The following is a 23,840-nucleotide window of genomic DNA, read 5'->3' as shown; positions in this document are numbered from 1 at the left end:
GTGTGTTGGTTTCTGATTGGTCCCTATTACCTAGGTAGACCACAAGTTCCTGAATCTTAAGTCAGGAGATTCTGGTCTGGGGTCCGATTGGCTCGTGGGTGGTGGGGTGAGGTCAGGGGATTTCCAAAGGCTCTTTTCCCGGAACCTTACAAAATGGAGTTTTTCTGTTAACAAAATGGAGTAGCTTAGGTTCTTCAATTTGACTGCACAGGGTCTTCGTTGCAGCATATGAGATCTTGTTTCCTGAGCAGGGATTAAACTTGGGGCCCCTGTATTGGAAGCTTAGCCACTGGACCACCAGGGAAGTTCCCCCATTTTTCAACAAGAAAAAACTCATTACTACTTTTCTCAATTAAATTATAAGACTGCCCTGGCTATCCAATGTTTAAGACTTTGCCTTCCAATTCAGGGGGTGCTGGTTCAATGCCTGGTTGGGGAGCTAAGATCCCACATTCCTCAGGGCCAAAAAATCAAAAGACATAAAACAGAAGCAATATTGTAACAAACTCAATAAAGACTTTAAAAATGGTCCACATCAAAATAAATCTTAAAATTAACTAATTTAATGTATATTTTTATATCTACACACAGATACATGATTTTAAATATATGATATGATTTAGGTCCTTCTTTAAACCTTCTTTAAATAGATTAATAAAACCTAGAAAAAATTTAAAAGTTATTTATTCATTCATATTATTTTAAAAACTTTTAAACTGGTTTTGGTAGAATTTGGTAGAATTTTTAAATAGTTTTGAATATATACCAAATAATAATGATGAACTAAATTTTCTGGGGCTCCAAAATCACTTCAGATGGTGACTGCAGCCATGAAATTAAAAGACGCTTACTCCTTGGAAGGAAAGTTATGACCAACTTAAATAGCATATTCAAAAGCAGAGACATTACTTTGTCAACAAAGGTCTGTCTAGTCAAGGCTATGGTTTTTCCAGTGGTCATGTATGGATGTGAGAGTTGGACTGTGAAGAAAGCTGAGTGCCGAAGAATTGATGCTTTTGAACTGTGGTGTTGGAGAAGACTCTTGAGAGTCCCTTGGACTGCAAGGAGATCCAGCCAGTCCATTCTGAAGGAGATCAGCCCTGGGTGTTCTTTGGAAGGAATGATGCTAAAGCTGAAACTCCAGTACTTTGGCCACCTCACACGAAGAGTTGACTCATTGGAAGAGACTCTGATGCTGGGAGGGATTGGGGGCAGGAGGAGAAGGGGATGACAGAGGATGAGATGGCTGGATGGCATCACCGACTCGATGGAAGTGAGTTTGAGTGAACTCCGGGAGTTGGTGATGGACAGGGAGGCCTGGCATGCTGCGATTCATGGGGTCGCAAGGAGTCAGACATGACTACGTGACTGAACTGAACTGAACTGAAGAAGATTTAAAATAGTTTAAATTAGATACAACCAATTTTGTGTTGCTAATTTGAGAAGGTCAATTTTTTTTGTTAGTATGGGGCTTCAATTATTTATAATGTTCATATAATTATCTCAGTTATCTCAATTATTTAACTTATATGCAGTGTACATCATGAGAAATGCTGGGCTGGAGGAAGCACAAGCTGGAATCAAGGTTGCCAGGAGAAATATCAATAACCTCAGCTATGCAGATGACACCACCCTTATGGCAGAAAGTGAAGAAGAATTAAAGGATCTCTTATTGAAAGTGAAAGAGGAGAGTGAAAAAGTTGGCTTAAAGCTCAACATTCACAAAAATAAGATCATGGCATCTGGTCCCATCACTTCATGGGAAATAGATGGGGAAACAGTGGAAACAGTGGCTGACTTTATTTTTCTGGGCTCCAAAATCACTGCAGATGGTGACTGCAGCCATGAAATTAAAAGATACTTACTCCTTGGAAGCAAAGTTATAACCAACGTAGACAGCATATTAAAAATCAGAGACATTACTTTGTCAACAAAGGTCCATCTAGTCAAGGCTATGGTTTTTCCAGTAGTCATGTATGGATATGACAGTTGGACTATAAAGAAAGCTGAGCACCAAATAATTGATGCTTTTGAACTGTGGTGTTGGAGAAAACTCTTGAGAGTCCCTGGACTGCAAGGAGATCCAACCAGTCCATCCTAAAGGAGATCAGTCCTGGGTGTTCATTGGAAGGACTGATGCTGAAGCTGAAACTCCAATATTTTGGCCACCTGATGTGAAGAGCTGACTCATTGGAAAAGACCCTGATGTTGGGAAAGTTTGAGGCAGGAGGAGAAGGGGACGACAGAGGATGAGATGGCTGGATGGCATCACCGACTCGATGGACATGAGTCTGGGTAAACTCTGGGAGTTGGTGATGGACAGTGAGGCCTGGCGTGCTGTGGTTCATGTGGTTGCAAAGAGTTGGACACGACTGAGCGACTGAACTGACCTGAATTATCTCAAAACTTAAATTCTTTTATCCTTTTGTCTTTAGTCAAAAGGCTTAAACTAAACTACAAACAAGGTAAAGGTTCAGTTCAGTAGTTCAGTCGCTCAGTCACGTCTGACTCTTTGCGACCCCATGAATTGCAGCACGCCAGGCCTCCCTGTCCATCACCAACTCCCAGAGTTCATTCAAACTCACGTCCATCGAGTCGGTGATGCCATCCCGCCATCTCATCCTCTGTCATCCCCTTCTCCTCCTGCCCCCAATCCCTCCCAGCATCAGAGTCTCTTCCAATGAGTCAACTCTTTGCATGAGGTGGCCAAAGTACTGGAGTTTCAGCTTCAGCATCATTCCCTCCAAAGAAATCCCAGGGCTGATCTCCTTCAGAATGGACTGGTTGGATCTTCTCGTAGTCCAAGGAACTCTCAAGAGTCTTCTCCAACACCACAGTTCAAAAGCATCAATTCTTTGGTGCTCAGCTTTCTTTATAGTCCAACTCTCACATCCATACATGACCACTGGGAAAACCATAGCCTTGACTAGACCGACCTTTGTTGGCAAAGTAATGTCTCTGCTTTTGAGTATGCTATCTAGGTTGGTCATAACTTTTCTTCCAAGGAGTAAAAGTCTTTTTCTTTCATGGCTGCAATCACCATCTGCAGTAATTTTGGAGCCCAGAAAAATAAAGTCAGCCACTGTTTCCACTGTTTCCCCATCTATTTCCCATGAAGTGATGGGACCAGATGCCATGAATAGCAAGAAGAGATAAGAAAGCCTTCTTCAGCGATCAATGCAAAGAAATAGAGGAAAACAACTGAATGAGAAAGACTAGAGATCTCTTCAAGAAAATTAGAGATACCAAGGGAACATTTCATGTATAGATGGGCTCGATAAAGGACAGAAATGGTCTGGACCTAACAGAAGCAGAAGATATTAAGAATAGGTGGCAAGAATACACAGAACTGTACAAAAAAGATCTTCATGACCAAGATAATCATGATGGTGTGATCACTCACCTAGAGCCGGACATCCTGGAATGTGAAGTCAAATGTGCCTTAGAAAGCATCACTACAAACAAAGCTAGTAGAGTGATGGAATTCCAGTTGAGCTCTTTCAAATCCTGAAAGATGATGCTGTGAAAGTGCTGCACTCAATATGCCAACAAATTTGGAAAACTCAGCAGTAGCCACAGGACTGGAAAATGTCAGTTTTCATTCCAATCCCAAAGAAAGGCAATGCCAAAGAATGCTCAAACTACCGCACAATTGCACTCATCTCACATGCTAGTAAAGCAATTCTCAAAATTCTCCAAGCCAGGCTTCAGCAATATGTGAACCGTGAACTTCCAAATGTTCAAGCTGGTTTTAGAAAAGGCAGAGGAACCAGAGATCAAATTGCCAACATCTGCTGGATCATGGAAAAAGCAAGAGAGTTCCAAAAAAACATCTATTTATGCTTTATTGACTATGCCAAAGCCTTTGACTGTGTGGACCACAACAAGCTGTGGAAAATTCTTCAAGAGATGGGAATACCAGACCACCTGACCTGCCTCTTGAGAAACCTATATGCAGGTCAGGAAGCAACAGTTAGAACTGGACATGGAACAACAGACTGGTTCCAAATAGGAAAAGGAGTACGTCAAGGCTGTATATTGTCACCCTGCTTATTTAACTTCTATGCAGAGTACATCATGAGAAACGCTGGGCTGGAAGAAGCACGAGCTGGAATCAAGATTGCCGGGAGAAATATCAATAACCTCGGATATGCAGATGACACTACCGTTATGGCAGAAAGTGAAGAGGAACTAAAGAGCCTCTTGGTGAAAGTGAAAGAGGAGAGTGAAAAAGTTGGCTTAAAGCTCAACATTCAGAAGGTAAAGGTTATAGCATGAAAATAAACATTTACATTGTCTTTTAAACTAAGTCTTGCCAGCTGCCTGTTGTGAAAGTGAAAGTTGCTTGGTCGTGTCCAACTCTTTGTGCCGCCATGTAGTCCATGGAATTCTCCGGGCCAGAATACTGGAGTGGGTAGCCTTCCCTTGTCTGGGGGATCCCAACCCAGGCATCGAACCCAGGTCTCCTGCATTGCAGGCAGATTCTTTACCAGCTGAGACACAAGGGAAGCCCAAGAATACTGGAGTTGGGTAGCCTATCTGTTCTCCAGCAGATCTTCCCAACCCAGGAATCGAACCAGGGTCTCTTGCATTGCAGGAGGATTCTTTACCTACTGAGCTATCAGGGAAGATTCAGCTTCCTGTTAAAGTAACTTTATTCCCATAAAATAATGTTTTTGAAACCACATCTGGGGATGAAAAGCATAATTGGGTGGTTAGTTTTAATTTTAAAATCCCGGCCCCAAATGCTTACTTCTGAATTAACTGCTTTCATATTCTCTCACTCACTATTGATATTTAATGCCCAATCTTTCAATGTCTCTGAAACTGCTCCCCCATAATGTACTTTTAATTTCATTTCTCTGTCTCACCAAGTATATATTCCACTTTCTTCACAATCTTTTGGCTTAGAAGTTCCTGAATGATTCACTCAAGTATTCCTTCCCTCACTACAAGCAAAACACACTTCAGAAATGTGTCCCCTCCACTTCCCACCAGTTCATGGACACTCAGACTGGAGGAGAAGGCAACAGCAGGCTTGGGTACCAGGTGACACAGCAAACATAGGAAGGAAAGGAGTCTTGGCTTTTGTTGTTTGACGTTCACTTTTTGGTGACCTAAAGAGTCGGACATGACTGAAGCGACTTTGAATGTTGTCTTTAAGATTACTGGCCAGCCCAGCCAACAGTCCAGAAGTAATGTTTGACCAATTTTTGTGTTAAGTTCTCTCCAACACCATTAAGTTCCCACCAGATTATATTATTTTTTATATTTTTCTTCTAAAGATAATCTAGTTAAGAATATTTTTTGGAGTCTATAAGTCTCCTGGTACACAGACAATTTAATCCAGTTCAAAATAAACCAAATCCAGGGTATATACAGATCTATAATTCAACAACAACAAAAAACACCCAATTAAAAATGGTCAAAGAACTTGAATAGATATTTCTCTACAGAAGATACAGCGAGGTAACACAGACGCTATTTGTCTTCCTTTAAACTCACTCTCCACCCTTCTCCACTCTGACCCCAGAGGCTGACCCAGGTACAGCACATCATCAGACTCCTTGCCTCTGCCTTCTGGTTGGGTGAGTGGGAGAAACCAGCAGGACATGGGAGGAAGAGAAACATCAAGCTGGAGTTTTTGCTCCCTGGGTCTCTGCCCTGGGTATCTCTCATAATACATACTAAGCACAAAAACACAACAAATACAAATCCTGGACCCAACTCTGGACCGGTCAGAAAATGCCAGAGAGGGAAGTAGGAACGCACACTAGTAACCGCATGCTGGGTGATTTGGATAATCAGACCAACCACTTCAAGCAGAGGCCCTCAGATGCTGGAGTCATGGTCCCCGTCTCTGGGAGGTGAAGTAACTTGCCTCAGGTTACACAGCTAGTAAGGGGTAGCGTCAGGTTTTGAGCCCAGCCTTCTGTTTCCAGAGTCAGCACACTTAAACAAACACACAAACATATTATTATGATTTTTAATCCTGGAAGGTCAGCGAGTCTTATTTATTCATTTATTTATTCGGTTGTGTCTGATCTTAGCTGCATCATGAGGGATCTTTCACTGTAGTGTGTGGACTCTCTGGTTGTGATGCACGGGTTTAGCTGCTCTGTGGCATGTTTTTAGTTCTCCAACCAGTGATTAAACCCTTGTACCCTGCATTGGAAGGCAGATTCTTCACCAGCGAAGTCCCCCAGAGCCAGGACTCTTAACCACTCTACAGCTTCTAGCATAGTTCATGGGCCTACGGTATATGCCAATGACTGCTATGAAAGGAAAAACCATGGTTAAGTCTCATGAGTAGCACTATAAGCAAAGCATCTGCTTTGTACAGGGAGAAGCTCAATTCCTGTTCAACTAACACCACAATATGGAGATGGGAAGACCCCGAAGGTGGCTCTTCCAGCCTAGAGGCACCAATTTCAGTACCAATTTCTCATCAAGGGAATAGGAGAAAACCAAGGAGCAGCCTGTGGGGAAACAGTGAAACTATGAAAGTGACTCATGAAGAGTTACTCACTGACACACGGCATGCTGACATCAGACACCTACCACAACATTCTTGCAGTACGTAATCTCTCTGTAGTCTCTGATTTCAAATGCTTAATCTCAAGGGTTTCTAAGAAAATCCTGGATATTACCAGTAATTATATGAAGAGCAGCAGCTTGTTTCCACCACCCTGTTGCATCTGGGTGGCTGAATCACACAACAGGCACCTCCAAATACTTAGATGGTGGTTGGGCATAACTTTGTCCCACGGTTTAAACTGCATTTGCCCTTCGGCAAAAACAATCCCCAGAGTACCCTTGAATATTAACAACATTGGCAGGTTTCCTGATCACAAACAAGGTTTAAATAGGGAAGGGCTGCATTTTTTCACACATTACTAACAAACAGTATTTTCCTTACCTGTCATATAACCATCAGCCTCCTGCCCTATGTACAAGAGAATTAATAATCATGAATTCAGTGTTAGAATGAAAGCATTGAAAACAGGTATAAATAATCTTCAGGTTCATTCATGTGTAGATTGTTTTTGGACAGCTCATAGAGGAAAAAAAGGAAGAAAATAGTTATAGTCTGCCACCTCTGATAGGAAGTTGGTTCAAAGTCTCAAACACACACAACCCTGGGTTTCAGATATAACTCATTATATCAATAGTTGTAAGACTGTTGTGTTGCCTTAGCTATAACTGTAGAGTTCTCCAAAGACCACTAGGACACTAGGCAGTTCACAATTTATGAATGGATTGTGTTCCCAAATTTATCTAGATTGTTTTAAACTGGGAATATGCTTTTCTTCAAATGTAAATTATTGTTAAAAATTGAGGTATTACATATGTGCAGTAAAAGGCATTAATTTTAAGTCTTCAGCTTGATTAATTTTTATGTAATTTATATACCCAGGTATATATCCTGATGCTGGGAGAGATTGAAGGCAAAAGGAGAAAGGGCAGCAGAGAATGAGATGGTTGGACAGCATCACCAACTCAATGGACATGAACTTGGGCAAACTTCAGGATATAGTGAGGGACAGGGAGGCCTGGCGTGCTGCAGTCCATGGGGTCGCCAAGAGTCGGACAGGACTTAGCACCTGAACAACAACAACTACATACCTCAGTAACCAACCAGATCAAGTAATAGCACCTGGAAGGCTCCCTCATGCCACCATTCCCAGCTAATAACCATCTTTCAGAGGTATCCTCTATTCTGACTTCTACCACCAGAGATTAGATTTTTATAACACAGTAGCTTTTTTATTGATATAGAACAGACATATGTTAAGTGTATAGAATAAACTCAAGGGCAAAGGGAAATTAATATTTAAATATGTATATAGCCTTGTAGGGGTTTCCCTGGTGACTCAACTGGTAAAGAATCTGCCTGCAGTGCAGAAGACCTGGGTTCGATCCCTGGGCTGGGAAGATCCCCTGAAGGAGGAACTGACGACCCATTCCAGTATCCTTGCCTGGGAAATCTTGTGGACAGGGGAGTCTGGCGGACTACAGTCCCTGGCTGCAAAGAGTTGGACATGACTTAGCAACTAAACAACAACAAATTCTATGACCATACCATAATTTCTCATTTCTATTACTCTCCTGTTGATGGACATTTGAGTTGTTGCCAGTTCAGGGCTTCTGTGAGCAATGTTGCTATAACATTCTTGTTTGGTAAACACTTGTGCTCATTTCAATAAGAGGTACAGATGTAATATAGTATTCAGTAGGAGGATGTGACCTACTCTGGAAAGGCCAGGAAATAACTTCACTATAGTACTCTCTGGCAATAATGTTTTTCTGAATCTCAAACCTGGAGGCCAGGGACTTCCCTGGTGGTCCTGTGGCAAAGACTCTAAGTCCCCAAAGCAGGGGGCCCAGATTCGATTCCTGGTTAGAGAACTAGATCCGGCATGCCACCGTCAAGAGTTCACTCTTTGCCTGTCCAACTCTTTGCAACCCCATGGACTGTGTAGTCCCTGGGATTCTCCAGGCCAGAATACTGGAGTGGGTAGCTGCTCCCTTCTCCAGGAGATCTTCCCAACCCAGGAATTGAACCCAGGTCTCCTGCATTGCAGGCAGATTCTTGACCAGCTGAGCTACCAGGGAAGCCCAAGTATTCACAGGCTGCAACTAAAGATCCTGTGTGCCGCACTAAGACTCGGCACAGCCAACTAAATAAATTTCCTGGCTTTACCAATAATGCAAAAAAAACCCACAAAAAACCTGGAGGCCAGGGATTCATCTCCTGTGTGTCCATAGTGGGGACACTTTCTGTCTTTTCCCTCAGCTCTGGAAGCATTAAGATTAAGGGTATTCTGGCATTGGCTATAATGTGTGTATCTGGCCTGTTCATATATGAGTAAGATAAATCCCTGACTATACTCCCAATGAGGAGAGCAATTAATCTGTAGGTAATATTTGTTTTGTTTTTTGGCTGTCAACATCCAAATCCCTTCATTCTTTGGGGAATTCTCTAAGTGATAAATCTCAGTAGGAGGCTGGATCTTCCTGCTGAAGCTCAAAAGGCCCTTCCCACCCCAGTCTTCTTTGCAATTAGAGCATGGCAAAGGACCTAGCTCCCACCAATTCGTTTCTCACTCTGAGTCATCTGAATCTGAGTCATGTATCCAAAGATGGCAGGGTTGGCAATGCATTTGCCACACAGAGGGCACCAGGAGCAGGAGAGCTGTTTGCACGAGATTGAATTTTAGGTGTGATTTCTTCCTGCTGTAGAGCCTCCAACTCAGTTCTCCATGTCTCCCAACAGCTCTGTAAGCTAGACAGTACATGCGTGCGTGCCAAGTTGCTTAAGTTGTGTCAGACTCTTAGCGACCCCGTGGCCCATAGCCCGCCAGGCTCCTCCGTCCATGGGATTCTCCAGGCAAGAATACTGGAGTGGGCTGCCATGCCCTCCTCCAGGAGATCTTCTTAACCCAGGGATCGAACCTGTGTCTCATGTCTCCTGCATTGGCAGATTGGTTCTTTACCACTAGTGCCACCTGGGAAGCCCAAGCTAGACAGTAGATGGTAATAAATCCCTCTTCTACTTCAACCGGCCAGCTTTGTTTTCTGTTGTTTATAACTAAGAACATTGACAGTTAAATCCTCCTACCAAAACTGCCCCATAAATAATGAGTATGACTATTCACTGTTTGAACTGGTAGAACAAAATGCTGCTTTATGTAAAAAGCAAAACCTTGTACACTACTTACAATTCAAACTGTCTTGATAAATGCCTTTTATGGGTCTAACATCTTATAATAACTTTAGTTTCTCCAAATCTATTAAATGGTAGAGTTATCCGTTAAACAAACCACAAGGCAAACAGAATTGTCTTTAAATACATATCCGGAGGTAGGGTGATGAGCCTCTTAGGTCTGAGGGCTCCTCTTCCCTCTCTATAAATAAAAAAGGAAGGTGCCAAATCTGTACTCTATTAATTGGAAAGTCAGCTCAGTTCAGTCGCTCAGTCATGTCCGACTCTTTGCGACCCTATGAATTGCAGCACACTGGGCCTCCCTGTCCATCACCAACTCCCGGAGTTTACCCAAACTCATGTCCATCGAGTTGGTGATACCATCCAGCTGTCTCATCCTGTCATGCCCTTCTCCTGCCCCCAATCCCTCCCAGCATCAGGGTCTTTTCCAATGAGTCAACTCTTCGCAGGAGGTGGCCAAAGTACTGGAGTTTCAGCTTTAGCATCAGTCCTTCCAATGAACAGTCCACTGGTCTCCTTCAGAATGGACTGGTTGGATCTCCTTGCACTCCAAGGGACTCTCAAGAGTCTTCTCCAACACCACAGTTCAAAAGTATCAATTCTTCGGCGTTCAGCTTTCTTCACAGTTCAACTCTCACATCCATACATGACCACCGGAAAAACCATAGCTTTGACTAGACGGACCTTTGTTGGTAAAGTAATATCTCTGCTTTTTAATATGCTATCTAGGTTGGTCATAACTTTCCTTCCAAGGAATAAGCGTCTTTTAATTTCATGGCTGCTATCACCATCTGCAGTGATTTTGGAGCCCCCCAAAATAAAGTCTGACACTGTTTCCCCATCTATTTCCCATGAAGTGATGGGACCAGATGCCATGATCTGTTTTCTGAATGTTGAGCTTTAAGCCAACCTTTTCACTTTCCTCTTTCACTTTCATCAAGAGGCTTTTCAGTTCCTCCTCACTTTTTAATTGGAAAATGCCTCCTCAATTCCCTACCTTTTGCCTACTCGGCATGCACTGTGGCTTCAAACAGTTGAAATGGAAATGTTCTTTGTATATGTGAAGGACATTCTGGCTGTACCAGAATATATAGATCTCCGAAGAAGTCCTGATTATATAATAAATATGGTTATCGGGCTTCCCAAGGTGGCTCCTGCCCATGCAGGGAGTGCAGGAGGCGTGGGTTCAATTCCTGGGCTGGGAAGATCCCCTGGAGAAGGGAATGGCAACCTACTCCAGTCTTCTTGCCTGGAGAACCCCACGGACAGAGGAGTCTAGTGGGCTACACGGTCCATGAGATTATGGAGTCTGACACGATCGAGCACGTGTGCACTGCAGACCACTAATGCAAAGCTCTTATTGATAACATTATCAGAACAAAAAATATAGGAAAATAAATTAAGGATTTTCACAGAGATCTATGGTTTACAAAATTATTTCAGGTACTTTTGTCTCATCTAATGCCATTGCTCAGAGTTTAGTGACTTGCCTGAGGCCACGCAGCTTGAATCTAGAACTAATGCCCATTCTTTATTTTCCCATATTTTCCCACATTTTCCCACAATATGAACATTAATCACTTTGAAACAATGATAACTGCATTGCATTAAAATAAAACAGAAAACACAAAACTCTAAATTCAGAAAAATTACGTTTTATTAAGTAAAATGCAAAACACAGCACGCTATTTGTAATAAACTTGTTTTGTAAATAGCACAATTCTTTCTTTACATGCTTATACATACACTTGTGTAAGATGAGAATGGAAGGATATGACCTCAAATGTAAACAGTGACTATCTTTAGGGGTCAAAATTATGGGCAGTTTTATTTGTGTGAGCTTGGGAGGAAGTGCATAAGCTTATTAAAATTTTCTAAATTTTCTACAGTTAACACATTACCTATACTTCCTGAAAAAACTTTTTATCATTATTATTAAATAGTCATTTTTGATATTCTATCTTTAAAACAGACAGCTCATTATCTAACTCCATGAAAAGTATAGTTTGAGTATCTAGCCACCACTAATTGAAGAAGCATCTTCTTGAAATTTTACAAACAGTATTTCATTAATTCTGATAGCAGTATCATCAGGTAGTAATATCCCATCACAGGTAAGGACGCTCATGTTCAGGTTCCTTCAGCGTGATCACACAGGAAATAACGGAGCCTTGGTTGCTGCCAGCTCGAAGCGCACCTTCCCCTTCTGCTGGGCTCTTCTTGCCTTCCTTCTGCCTCAGCATATCTTCTCTAGCTAGGAGAGCTGCTTTACCACACGCTGGTGCAGCCTTCCAGATTCACTTCTTTAAACACAGACTTAATATGGTATTAAAGGAGACCACTTAAAAGGATTATATGTATTATCAAAAGACTAGAAGAATATATTCCAAACAGCATGATAGGACTTCCATTTTCTAAGCTTTTGTATCTATTAGTTTTTTTCCTTTAAAATTTTTTAATTTTAAAAAATATGAGTCAGAAAAAACTATATTTTTTCCCTATATTATCTATCTTTTAAACAGTGGGGCATCTCAGTATCAGGCTATACAGACCATTTCTAGAAATGCACATAAGAAAAATGCATACTTCATCACCATCTCTTTGTCTTCTCATTCGTATCTCCTGTTAAGACAGGGTCCTCCTGTTTTACTGACTACCAAATCTTCAGTACTAGAACATCTGGCCACTGAAGGCACTTGGCATATAACTGGCAAATGAATGAGTGAAGGATATATACTTTTCTACTTCCAAATTTTAGATATACTGATACGCTCTCATACTGTTTCAAAATAGAATACATGTCAAAAGTCAGCTAAAATAAATAATAGGGAACTCTTTTTCTGAATCTCACAGCTTGCTCAAGGTGGCTGTTATGTGTTGAACTGTGTCCCCTCCAAAAAGGATAGGTTGATGTCCTAATCTCTGGGACCTCAGAATGTGACAGTATTTGGACACAGGGTCTTTGCAGGTATAATTAGTTAAGATGAGGAGACTAGAGAGTGTGGGTCCCTGATCCAATATGATGGCCGTGTGAAGACAGGCACAGGGAGAAGGACACGTGAAGACAGAGGATTGAGGGGATATGTACAAAGACAGCCAGCCAAAAGCATCCGAAGCTGGAAGGATTCCCCTACGCGCTTCACGGGAGCTTGGTCATGCTGACACCCTGAGTGCAACTTCTAGCCTGCAGAACTGTGAGACAACACACTTCTGTGGTTTTAAGCTTGTGGTACTTGGTTAAGGCAGGCAGTCTAAAGAAACCAACAGCGGCCTTGACTTTGAATTCCTGTAAGTAGTGGGGGAGAAGTAAATGGTCACCTGAGCGTTATGACCTACAAGCTTTCAATGACTTTCCAGTTTATTTTCTGATAATGGAAAATATTTTCAAGAACATGCCCAGTCAACTCAGGAATGCTAGCAAAGTAAACAATAAAGGGCACACACAAAACAACAGGTAACTGAAATTTTAATAAACCTACGTATTTACATAAAAACTGCAAAAATCAACATTACAACGTGGGTTTTCAAAGATTAACATTTATAATTATAGTAAAATATAGTTTCACAAAGTTAAATTTCCTTGACACTTCATTTCAGTATTAATCTAACTCTTTATAGTTTATCAAAGTGGTATTATTTCATCTTTTTTTTTTTAAGCATAGGTGTTTTTCTTACGTGAAATGTTAACATGGGACCCCAGTATATAACACAGAAAGTGAAGCTGTTCTAGTTCATGAGGAGGGTTGCAGAGGGGGCCTCACACTTCCCTCAGTATCACCTCTTAAGACTCGTAGCACCCTAAGCATTGTCTGAGAACTGAGGACTGAAAATATTAATAATATACACTAAATGAGATGTCACTGACAAAGAAGAACTAGAAAGCTTATTCGGTAACCAATTTGTTTTTTCACGTGCTCTTCTTTCATTTTATCACCTTAGAAAATCCCTCAAGTATTAATTATTTGAATGGCAGCTATATGAAGCAAACATTGTGTTTCTGATTTGCTGCATTCTCCCACCTGGTCTCCTTTTTTCTAAACATTTTTGCTGCTCCTTAATTTTATCTTTCCAAAGCATTGGTTTTCTGTCTTACAACTTCTTACTTCCTACTACTTCCTTCCTACTACTTCCTTACTTCTTTCTCACCAGGAGAAGAAAATGGCAACCCATTCCAGTATTCTTGGGGAGAATTCCATGGACAGAAGAGCCTGGTGGGCTACAGTCCATGGGGTCAAAAGAGTCAGGCACGACTCAGTGACTTGTACTTCTACACCTGGGCAATTATCTACAAGACAGATGCTGCTGAATAGGATCCAATAACAATGATTTTTTAAAAAACATTTTTAAGGCAGTCTCTTGTTCACATTAACAAAAATAAAACATTTCTCATGAATAAAGCCTTAAAGTCAAGCTAATTCTTGGGATGATGAAGCATTCCAATAAAGCGAAGGGAGATTCTAAGTAAGATGTAACATCACGGGGCCTTAGGATGGACGTCTAAACAGGACAGAAAAAGAAATAGTATACGCTCAGTCTTTCTATTTGAGGTTTAGAGGAATGGCTGGGCTGTGGGAACATGAAGGTGTGGACACAGTGATGTTGATTAAAGAAAGGTAAGGTTGCTTTGGACCCCAGTAGGCACAGGGCCACAGGGAAGCATCTATTTAAGGCAACGTGTGTAAGAGTTACTTACAGGCCACGGCCTTGGGTTAGCTGGCTGGACTTGTTCATTAAGGTCCTTTCTTTGAGACTTATTCTGGGTAGATTATTCACTCCACAAACACGTCTGTATTTCACAAACACTGGTGCAGTGCTTACAGTGTGCTCTAAGTGCTCACAAACAGTAACTCATTTAATCCGCATGACAACCCTGTGAGGTAGGTACTATAATTTGCCCCACTGTACAGACAAGGAAATGGACACAGGCAGGTTAAGCAACTTGCCCATGGTCATAAGGCTTGAAAATGCTGATCTCGGATTCAAACCCCTTTCCAGGGAAGAAATGACATCTTTGGCTAGGATGAGACATTTGTCCTAAAAAGTCCCAGGAACCGGCCTAAGTAAAAAAGGAAAGGGCAGCACCAGGACTGATGATTTCACTCGATCGTCACACCACAAAGACACAATATCTGAATCAATTTTAACAACATAAATATCACTTGCACACAGATGAATCCAGAATTTCTTCCACTCTCAGTAAAGGCCCTTAGTAAATTTGAATTTGTTTTGAAATGTATGAAAAGCAATTGCAAACTGTCTTAACGTGACATACCAGCTAAACCAACCAGAAGCCTATTCATGAGGCATTTGCTTCTCTATCACAGACATCAGCATAAAAAAGATAGTAAATAAATATTAAGCATGATATAAAAAAGTGGTTTCAAATAAGTTTTAAGAATAATCCTGTACATCCCAATTCATTACTTTATCATATTCTTGAATCCTTTGCTTTATGTGAGAAAGTTTATTCTTCAGATAATCACAGCGTTCTTTTTTTTCTAGAAATGTAGGATCCTGGAAAAGAAACATAGCTGTTATCCCAGCCACTGGCTTCCTCAGTGAAACCCTGAAAATGGCCTTTCATAGATTTCAAAATCTGCCCAACTAGAATAATAGGAAGTTCTCTACATGTACTTCAGTATATTTTATTTTTTAGAACAGCTTTTGGTTCACAGCAAAATTGAGTCAGTAGAGAGCTGACGTGCCCTTAACCTGAGTAGTTTAGAATACATTAAAGAGTAAACCATGGATTAATAAAAGCACTCCCCAGCCTCTACTGATTTGTGCAATTAAGTTAGGGATGGAATTAGAAACCTGTAGAAGAACTTAAATCTTTGTGAATGAATGTGGGTGGAGAGCTCCGTCCGGGGGCTCATTTCCTTGGGTTCCTAAAGCAGGACACAGCAGAATGTATCAGGACAGAGAGAACAGAGGGCACCCAGCAGCCATCTGCGGTTCCTAACAAGTAGCATCTTAAGAATCACAAAACGAGAATTACATTAGCTACAACAATCTGAAGTCTGTCAGTTGTCACCACTGTTCCTGGATAAGGCTACACCATAAGAACGAAATGGTTTTACTCACATTCTTTTTTTTCTTAAACTCTTGGTGGATTCTTGAAATTCTCTCGTGTTCCTAAAAGTAATATATCGTATACGTGAATGAAAATACTTGCAGTTACTCAGATCATATCTCAAGAGGACTTCCCTGGTGGTCTAGTGGTTAAGACTCTGCCTACCAAAGCAGGGGGACATGGGTTCAATCCCTGGTGTGGGAAGATCCCACATGCCGCAAAGAGCAACTAAGCCCATGTGCCACAACTACTGAGCCTGAGTGCTGTAACTACTGAAGCCCGGTGCCCTAGAGCCCAGGCTCTGCAACAAGAGAAGCCACTGAAATGAGAAGCCAGGGCATCGCAGCTAGAGAGGAAGCCCCCGCTCGCTGGAACTAGAGAAAGCCCGCAGGCAACAACCAAGATCCAGCACAGCGAGGGGAAAAAAAAAAGTATGTCTCAATAGTACACTGGCCACTGAGTTCTGAGTACACACTGGGAGATGAATAAGCCTGGCTGGCAGACTCCTGTCCATGCAAAATTCAGCCTGTGGACCAGAGGCTCACTTTTGTGATACAGTTAGTATCTCCACTTTGGATAAGGCCTGGAGGAGACTCCGAGACTAACGGCAGCTCTGTCGTTTGGCTACTTACTTGCCAAGCTGTGGTAAAAACCAGAGGAAATGACTCCTGTCGATACCCTGTGGGATTTTCATTGGAGGACTCAGTTTCTCTGTGCCTGCTGTAATGAGGACCCTCCCACCCCGCCAACTGCAGACCCACCTGCCTGAGCCCTGTTCACTCATACAAAGCCTACAAACCTGAGACCACCAGGCCTGGGCTTCGAGACTACACAAGACGGTCAGGTTTCTCGACATCTGTCTGTCAACCAGCCTGCTGTTCCCAACCTGCGCTGATCTAGATGCTCGGCGCCTGCTCCTCCCTTCCTCATCAAAACTTGGTCACCCTTCTTGGAACTGTGGACCTTGTCTGTTCACCAAATGGTACTAACTGATCCTGGACCTGCCTTACGTGCTGGACCCCTCCTGGTTCCTGGTACAGGTGTCTCTTAGCCAACACCTTTCTATCACTCCAAGACTGGGAAAATGTCACTACTACACATTTGGCTTGGAGAGCTCATAATTATAACTCATTTAAATGTATGTGTAAAAGTCTGGTCAAAACAAAGATGCCCAACTAACAGAGGTCTCAGGAGAAGAATATGCATATCTACATATAAAATATGCATGTGTGTGCCAAGTCGCTTCAGTCGTGTCCAGCTCTTTGCAAACCTACGGACTACAGCCCTCCAGGCTCCTCTGTCCATGGGATTCTCCAGGCAAGAATACTGGCGTGGGCTGCCATGCCCTCCTCCAGGGGATCTTCCGGACCCAGGGGTTGAAGCTGCGACTCTTATGTCTCCTCCTTTGGCAGGCAGGTTCTTTACCACTAGTGCCACCAGCGAAACCCCATATAATATGGATATATACTCTATACATACATACATTTGACATTTATTTAAAACTGCTGTATGAGTTTTAAAAATTTCAGTGACACAAGTGGTAGATTAAATCAATACATTCTTTTTATAAAGGATAAATGTTCCTTTACATGTGTGTGCTCCTTTACATACAAATGTTCATAGCAGCATTATTTATGATCGCCAAAACATGGAAACAATCCATTGTCCATTGTCGGATAAATGGATAAAGAAATTCATACCGAGGAATATTATTATTCTACCACAAAAAATAATGAAATATTGACTTCTGACACAACACTGATGAACCTTGAACACACGAGGCTAAACAAAAGAAGCCAGACATTCGAGGCCAATTCCCAGGTGCCGCACTGGTAAAGGACCTGCCAGTGCAGGAGCTGTGTATTTGATCCCTGGGTTGGGAAGAGCCCCTGGAGGAGGAAATGGCAACCCACTTCAGCAAAGCTGCCTGAAAAATTCTGCGGACAGAGGAGCCTGGTGGGCTACAGTCCATGGGGTTGCCAAGAGTTCGACACGACTGGGTGCCAGAGCATGCACACACATTATATTACCGCATTTACGTGAAGTGTTCAAAACAGGCAAATTCATACAGACAGAAAGCAGTAGTAGTTGTTGGTGGCTGGAGAGAGGGGAAATGGGGAATTAGTACTAAGGGGTACGGGTTATTTTTTTTGGAGGAGGTTGATAAAAATGTTCTGGAATTAGACTGGTAATGGTTATACAACTTTGTGAATATATTAAAGCCAACCAGGGAGTTTCCTGACAGTCCAGTGGTTAGGACTCTGGGCTTTCACTGCTGAGGGAGTGGGTTCAATCCCTGATCAGGGAAACTGGGATCTCGCAGGTTGTATGGCATAGCCGAAACACCCCACAAACACCCAAAACAAACAAACAAAAAACATGAAAAAAAAACAAACAACATAAAACCACTGAATTGACACTTAAAAGCAATGAATTTATGTTACGCGAATTATATTTCAATGAAAGAAATGCATGTCAGGTAAAAAAATGCCATTGATTATGAGGGCATCCAGATTTCCCAGATATTAAAATGTGAAAAAGACAAAACATTAGAGAAAAAGCATGAGTCTCCATGACTGCCGTCTCCACCTTGGTTTTCCTTTCTGCCATAACCACGGTCATTGGTCTGAAGCACAGGCCCTGCAGCTCACATGTGCAGCCTCAGACCCACTTTCCACCCTTACCCGCTGTGCTCTCTGGGTCTGGGGTGCTAGCTGCTCAGCTGTGACTTGCCCTGGAGAATGCATGGCCACTGGCGGCTCCTCCACACCCCGTCCACCATCTGTGAATAAACCCTCCTCAAATTATCTTAGTTTGAGTGTGCTGTCTGTCTCCTTTGGGACCCTAATTTACTCAGTGTGTACCTTAGGCAAATTTATATTTTGCTTAAGTAGGAAAATAAAATACTGTTTAACAATTAAAGCAAAAGACATTAAATGATATATTTTGAATTGTCACCCTGAAGATCTCAAGTGACTTGCCCAGACAGCAGATATATATGGTTATGCCTTCTCTACATTTCGGACAAAGTCAGAATTCATCCTTCCTCTATCAGAGCTCCTCCCCAACAGTGCAGGCCCTCACCTGCTGGTTTTCTGAACGACGAGGCAATCTGCTCATCACGGCATCCAGCTCATCAAACTTCCTCAGGACGGCCTGAACTTCTGCGGAGAGCTCTTTGTACTCAGCAAACTGGTCCTGGAACACAGCTTTATAGCGTTCTCGCTCATCACCTGTCTGAATCATAGGGTACTTCCTGATGAAAAAAAATAAACCAAAGTTGAAGTGCGGCCAAGATGGTGGAGTAGGAAGATCCTGAGCTCACCTCCTTCCATGGCCACAGCAAAATTACAACTATTTATAGAGCAACTATTGATGAGAGAGACCAGAAGACTAGCAGAAGATATCTTCTACAACTAAAGATGTTTACTAAAGGAGCAACCACAACAAGATGGGTAGGAGGGCAGAGATACAGTAAAGTCAAGACCTATACTCCTGGATGGGCAACCCACAAATGGGAGGATTAACTACAATTGCAGAAGGTCTGCTCAAGGAGTGAGGTGTCTGAGCCCCACACTGGCTCCTCAGCACTGGGAAGACAAGGCCCCAGAATATTTGGTGTTGAAGGTCAGGAAGCCTTACTTTCAGGAGACTCTGAGGACTGTGGCAAATAGACTCTACCCTTAAAAGACGCACACAAAATCTCACACACTCCAGGATCCAGAGCAGAAGCAGTTATTTGAAAGACGTCTGGGTCAGACCCACTGCTGATCCTGGAGAGCCTCCTAGAGAGGCAAGAGGCAACTGGAACTCGCCCTGAGGCCACAGACACTGACAGCAGCTATTCTGTGGAGCTCATTCTACCACGAGCGCCATTCTGGAGCCCTCCCTCTGGCTTACTGGCACAGGGACCAGGCCCTGCCCACCAGCCTGTGAGCACCAGTACTGGGATGCCTCAGGCCCAGTAGCTAGCCAGGTGGGGTCACAATACCACTCACAAGGGGGCCAGGTGGGCCCATCCATCAGAAGGCCAACACCAGCTCTGGGACCCCTAGACCCTGTAGCCAGAGACCCCAGGACCCAGCTCTGCCTACCTGTGGCCAGCACTAGCCCCAGCACCTCGCCCTACTAGTGGGCACACACCAACTCCAGGACCCCAGGACCTGGCACCACCCTGCCAGCTGACTGGCACTACCCTTGGGATTCCTTGGGTCCCAGCTTTCCCATCGACAGGCTGAAGTCACGGGACTAACCCTCCCCTCCACCCCTGCCGCAACCTTTCCCCTGGCCAGACCCTGGCATACCCACCAGCACCAGAAGACCAAGCTCAGCTCTGAGATACTTTGGGCCCCAAAGCAGCTGCCCTGGGACCAGATACAAGCTTTGAGACACCCTGGACCCCACAGCCAGCCATGCCAGGAACTGGCCTCACTCAAGCAGGCTAACCCTAGATCTGGGCTCCCCAGGCCTGCAACCACCAACGCTGGAAACCAGCTCTGCCCACCTGTGGAGCAACACTAGCCCCAGGACCCCCCGGGACTTCACAGGCATCGACCTTATGACCCAGCTCCACCCACCGTGGCCAGCAACCTCCACACACGGCCGGCCTGGCAGCAGGACTAGGAGGCAGCCACGCCTATCAGACATCCACGGTCGTCAGCCTGCCGTAACAGCAGGACCCGTGCAGCCCTCACAGGGGACACTGTTAGAGCACGCAGCTCTGGTGACGAGAAGGGAGTGTGCTGCAGGGACACACAGGACATCTTATACAAAAAGCCACTACTTCAAGGCCAAGAGACAAAACCAACCAACCAAATACACAGAAATAAAAACAGCAAATTAGGCAAAATTAAGCTACAGGAAATTATGTTCCAAATGAAGAAACAAGATAAAACTCCAGAAAACCAAGTAAACTGGAAATAAGCAAACTACCTGATTATACTCATAAAGATGTTCAAAGAACTCAGGAGAAGAGTGGATGGACAGGGTGAGAAGTTAGAACTTTTAAACAAAGAGTGAAAAAATAAAAAGGATGCCAAGCACAGCTGAAGAATACAAGAACTGAAATGAAAACTCTACCAAAAAGGAATCAACAGTAGATAAGATGATACACAGCAACAGATCAGCAAACTGGAGGACAGAGCAATGGAAATCGCTCACTTGAACTGAAAAAAGATTTAACAAAAAAATGTGAGAACAGTTTAGGAGACCTCTGGGGCAACATCATGAATACTAACAATCACATTATAGGGGTCCCAGAAGGAGAACAGACAGAGAAAGGGACAGAGAAAATATTTAGACACATTAATAGCTAAAAACCTCCCTAGCCTGGGCAACAAAGGAGAAGCAACAATTTATCACAAGGGAACTGGCATAAGGCTGTCACAGGACATTTCAGTAGAAACTCTATAGGCCAGGAGAGAGTGATAGAATATATTCCAAGCGATGACAGAGGAACATCTACAAAGAAATAGTCTACCTGGTAAGGCTTTCATTCAGATATGATGGAGAGATCAAAAATTTTACAGACAAAAACAAAAACCAAACAAAAAATTTTACAGACAAGCAGAAGGTAAGATTTAGTACCACCAAACTAGCTTTATAAGAAATGTTAAAGGAACTTCTTTAAGTAGAAAAGGCCATAACTAGAAACCTGAAAATTAAAAAAAGAAAAATCTTAAAGGTAGTAAATCAGCCCTGTATAAAGCTAGTCAAAGTGAAATCACTTAGTTGTGTCCGACTCTTTGCGACCCCATGGACTGTAGCCTACCAGGCTTCTCCGTCCAGGGGATTCTCCAGGCAAGAGTACTGGAGTGGGGTGCCATTGCCTTCTCCAGGAGATCTCCCCAACCCAGGAATTGAACCCGGGTCTCCTGCATTGCAGACAGACGCTTTAACCTGAGCCACCAGGGAAGCCCGTAGCAAGGTTAAAAGACAAAAGCTGTAAAACCATTTATGTCACCTATAAGTAGTGGTTGCCAGAGAGGAGAGAGGTGAGGGAAACAAAGAAACTGGTAAAGGAGATTAACAGGTAAAAACTTTCAGCTGCAAAATAAATGAGTCACAGGTACCACACGTCCAGTGCAGGGAATATAGTCAATAACTACGTAGTATCTTTGTATGATGACAGATGATAACAGACTTATCCTGGGGATGATTTTGAAAAGTATAGAAATATTGTATCATTATGTTGTGTACTAGCAACTAACATACTGTTGTAGGTCAATTATGCTTCAAAAACAAACTCACAGAAAAAGAGATCAGATTTGTGGTTACCAGAGGCGGGGGTAGGGGAAGACAAGTTTAGGGAGAGAAAATTGGATGAAGGTCATCAAAACCTACAAACTTCCAGCTATAAGTAAGTATTAGAGATGCAATGTACAACATGATAAACACAATTAACACCGCTGTATGTTATATATGAAAATTATTAAAAGAGTAAATCCTAAGAGTTCTTATCACAAGGAAAAATTTTTTTCCATTTCTTTAATTTTGTATCTATATGAGATGATGGCTGTTCACTAACCTACTGTGATAATCATTTTATGATGCATGTAAGTTCATGATTTCATTACACTGAACACACGAAACATAAACAGTGCTGTAGGTCACTTATATCTCAAAACTGGAAGAAAAGAAACACAAAGTGATAACTTTTTCATTAAAACAAGAGGAATAGGAAATCAGCTTATTACTTTATTCCTCAGTGAGCATACTGTACCTTCCATTCAATATACTACCTCTCAGGAAACAAACAACTGTTCAAATATAATTGACTTTAAGCAGAGCATTAACTTGAAGACGAACAGAAAAATGAAATTCCAAATGGAACCTCGCTATCTCTACCTTGAAGAAAGGTAGATACTCACGCCACGTAGTCTGGCATCACGATCGGCTTTGGGATGTGGCCTGGGGGAATATGTCCACTCAGAAGTTCAGGTTTCATTTTTGTTGCCCTCAGTTCTTTAAAATTAACTTCTTGGTCTCTCTGTCTCTCACAACTGGTGGCCATGTCACACTACAGTTAGAGGGAAAAGGAGGATTTATTTATAAACAAAAGCAAAAAACAAAGCAAAAAAACCTCAACTTTATTCTTAGAGGAATAAAGACCCAGCACAGTCAAAAATAAATAAATAATAATTTAAAAAAAATCTAGTCTCATTAAAAAAAAAAAAAAAGGAACAGAGTGCTTGGGGGCCCCACTGGGCAGTGCCCAGAATACGAAGCAGGCTGGAGAGGCTGGTGGATTCCAGGAGAGGGGTTTCCACATTACAAACAAAGGAGTAAGGTTCAGAGAGATTCAGTGAATTCAAGGTCTCACAGCTATGAAGTGAAAAGCAACGATGAAAACCCGGCCCTTTCTAGTTAAGACTGCGCTCTCACTGCTGAAAGCCTGGGTCCTGTGAGCTGCATGGCACAGCCAAGGAAAAAAAAAACCCAAAGCCCCTGAAAAACAGCACTTTTTGACTTTGGGGCTCTTTAAATGAATAACAGGAGGAAATCAGCTTACTTAAATGTATATCGCTCAATCCTGAAGTTCCCGAAGTTCTGGTTGCAGTGCTCTGCTTCGTTGCTCAGTTGTGTCCAACTCTGCGACCCCACGGACTGTAGCCCACCAGGCTCCTCTGCCCATGGGGATTCTCCAGGCAATAACACTGGAGTGGGTTGCCTTTTCCTACTCCAGAGGATCTTTCCAATCCAGGGATCGAACCCAGCTCTCCCACATCGTGGGCGTATTCTTTAATTACTGAGCCACCAGGGAAGGCCAAGTAGCACACTAGAAATGAGGCTGTGATGGGCAGAGGTGGGCAAAGGCATACTGCTTTCCGTGACGTGGAAGAAAGCTCCCTCCACTCCACCCTTGGGTCTTTAGCCTGTGCTTGCTGAATAAAACTCCATCAACTAATTGAGAGTGGCTGGGGAGAGACCCTAGTCTATTGCAAACAAAATATAAAACAGGAATTTAAAACCTTGCTCTTTACCTGGTCAGACAGCTTTGCAAATTCTTTGTTTCCTGATTTCTCTATCTCTCAGAGGCTG

General features: G+C 42.8%; 1 protein-coding gene across 3 annotated transcripts in view; it reads right to left on the bottom strand.

Moving 5' to 3' along the window:
* Positions 1-336: 336 nt before the first annotated feature.
* The window catches only part of MARVELD2 (MARVEL domain containing 2), a 35,482-nt gene continuing 11,978 nt past the window's right edge, over positions 337-23,840 (bottom strand). Inside the window, exons 4-8 of one of the 3 annotated variants that reach the window (XR_005724838.1) lie at positions 22,670-22,818; positions 18,885-19,056; positions 15,812-15,862; positions 13,852-15,241; positions 337-347 (exon numbers count right to left, since the gene is read on the bottom strand). Coding sequence is in view for 2 of the 3 variants with exons in the window: in XM_040262661.1 (XP_040118595.1) it covers positions 15,119-15,241; positions 15,812-15,862; positions 18,885-19,056; positions 22,670-22,818 (495 nt within the window). In the remaining variant the exon portion in view is untranslated. Of the gene's footprint in view, positions 348-11,366; positions 15,242-15,811; positions 15,863-18,884; positions 19,057-22,669; positions 22,819-23,840 lie in introns of those variants that run through there. The other 2 variants (XM_040262661.1, XM_040262662.1) reach the window with 2 other exon arrangements.

Source organism: Oryx dammah, unplaced genomic scaffold, assembly GCF_014754425.2.
Source record: "Oryx dammah isolate SB20612 unplaced genomic scaffold, SCBI_Odam_1.1 HiC_scaffold_20, whole genome shotgun sequence".
NCBI classification, from domain to species: domain Eukaryota; kingdom Metazoa; phylum Chordata; class Mammalia; order Artiodactyla; family Bovidae; genus Oryx; species Oryx dammah.
This window is presented reverse-complemented; position numbering and strand designations above follow the sequence as displayed.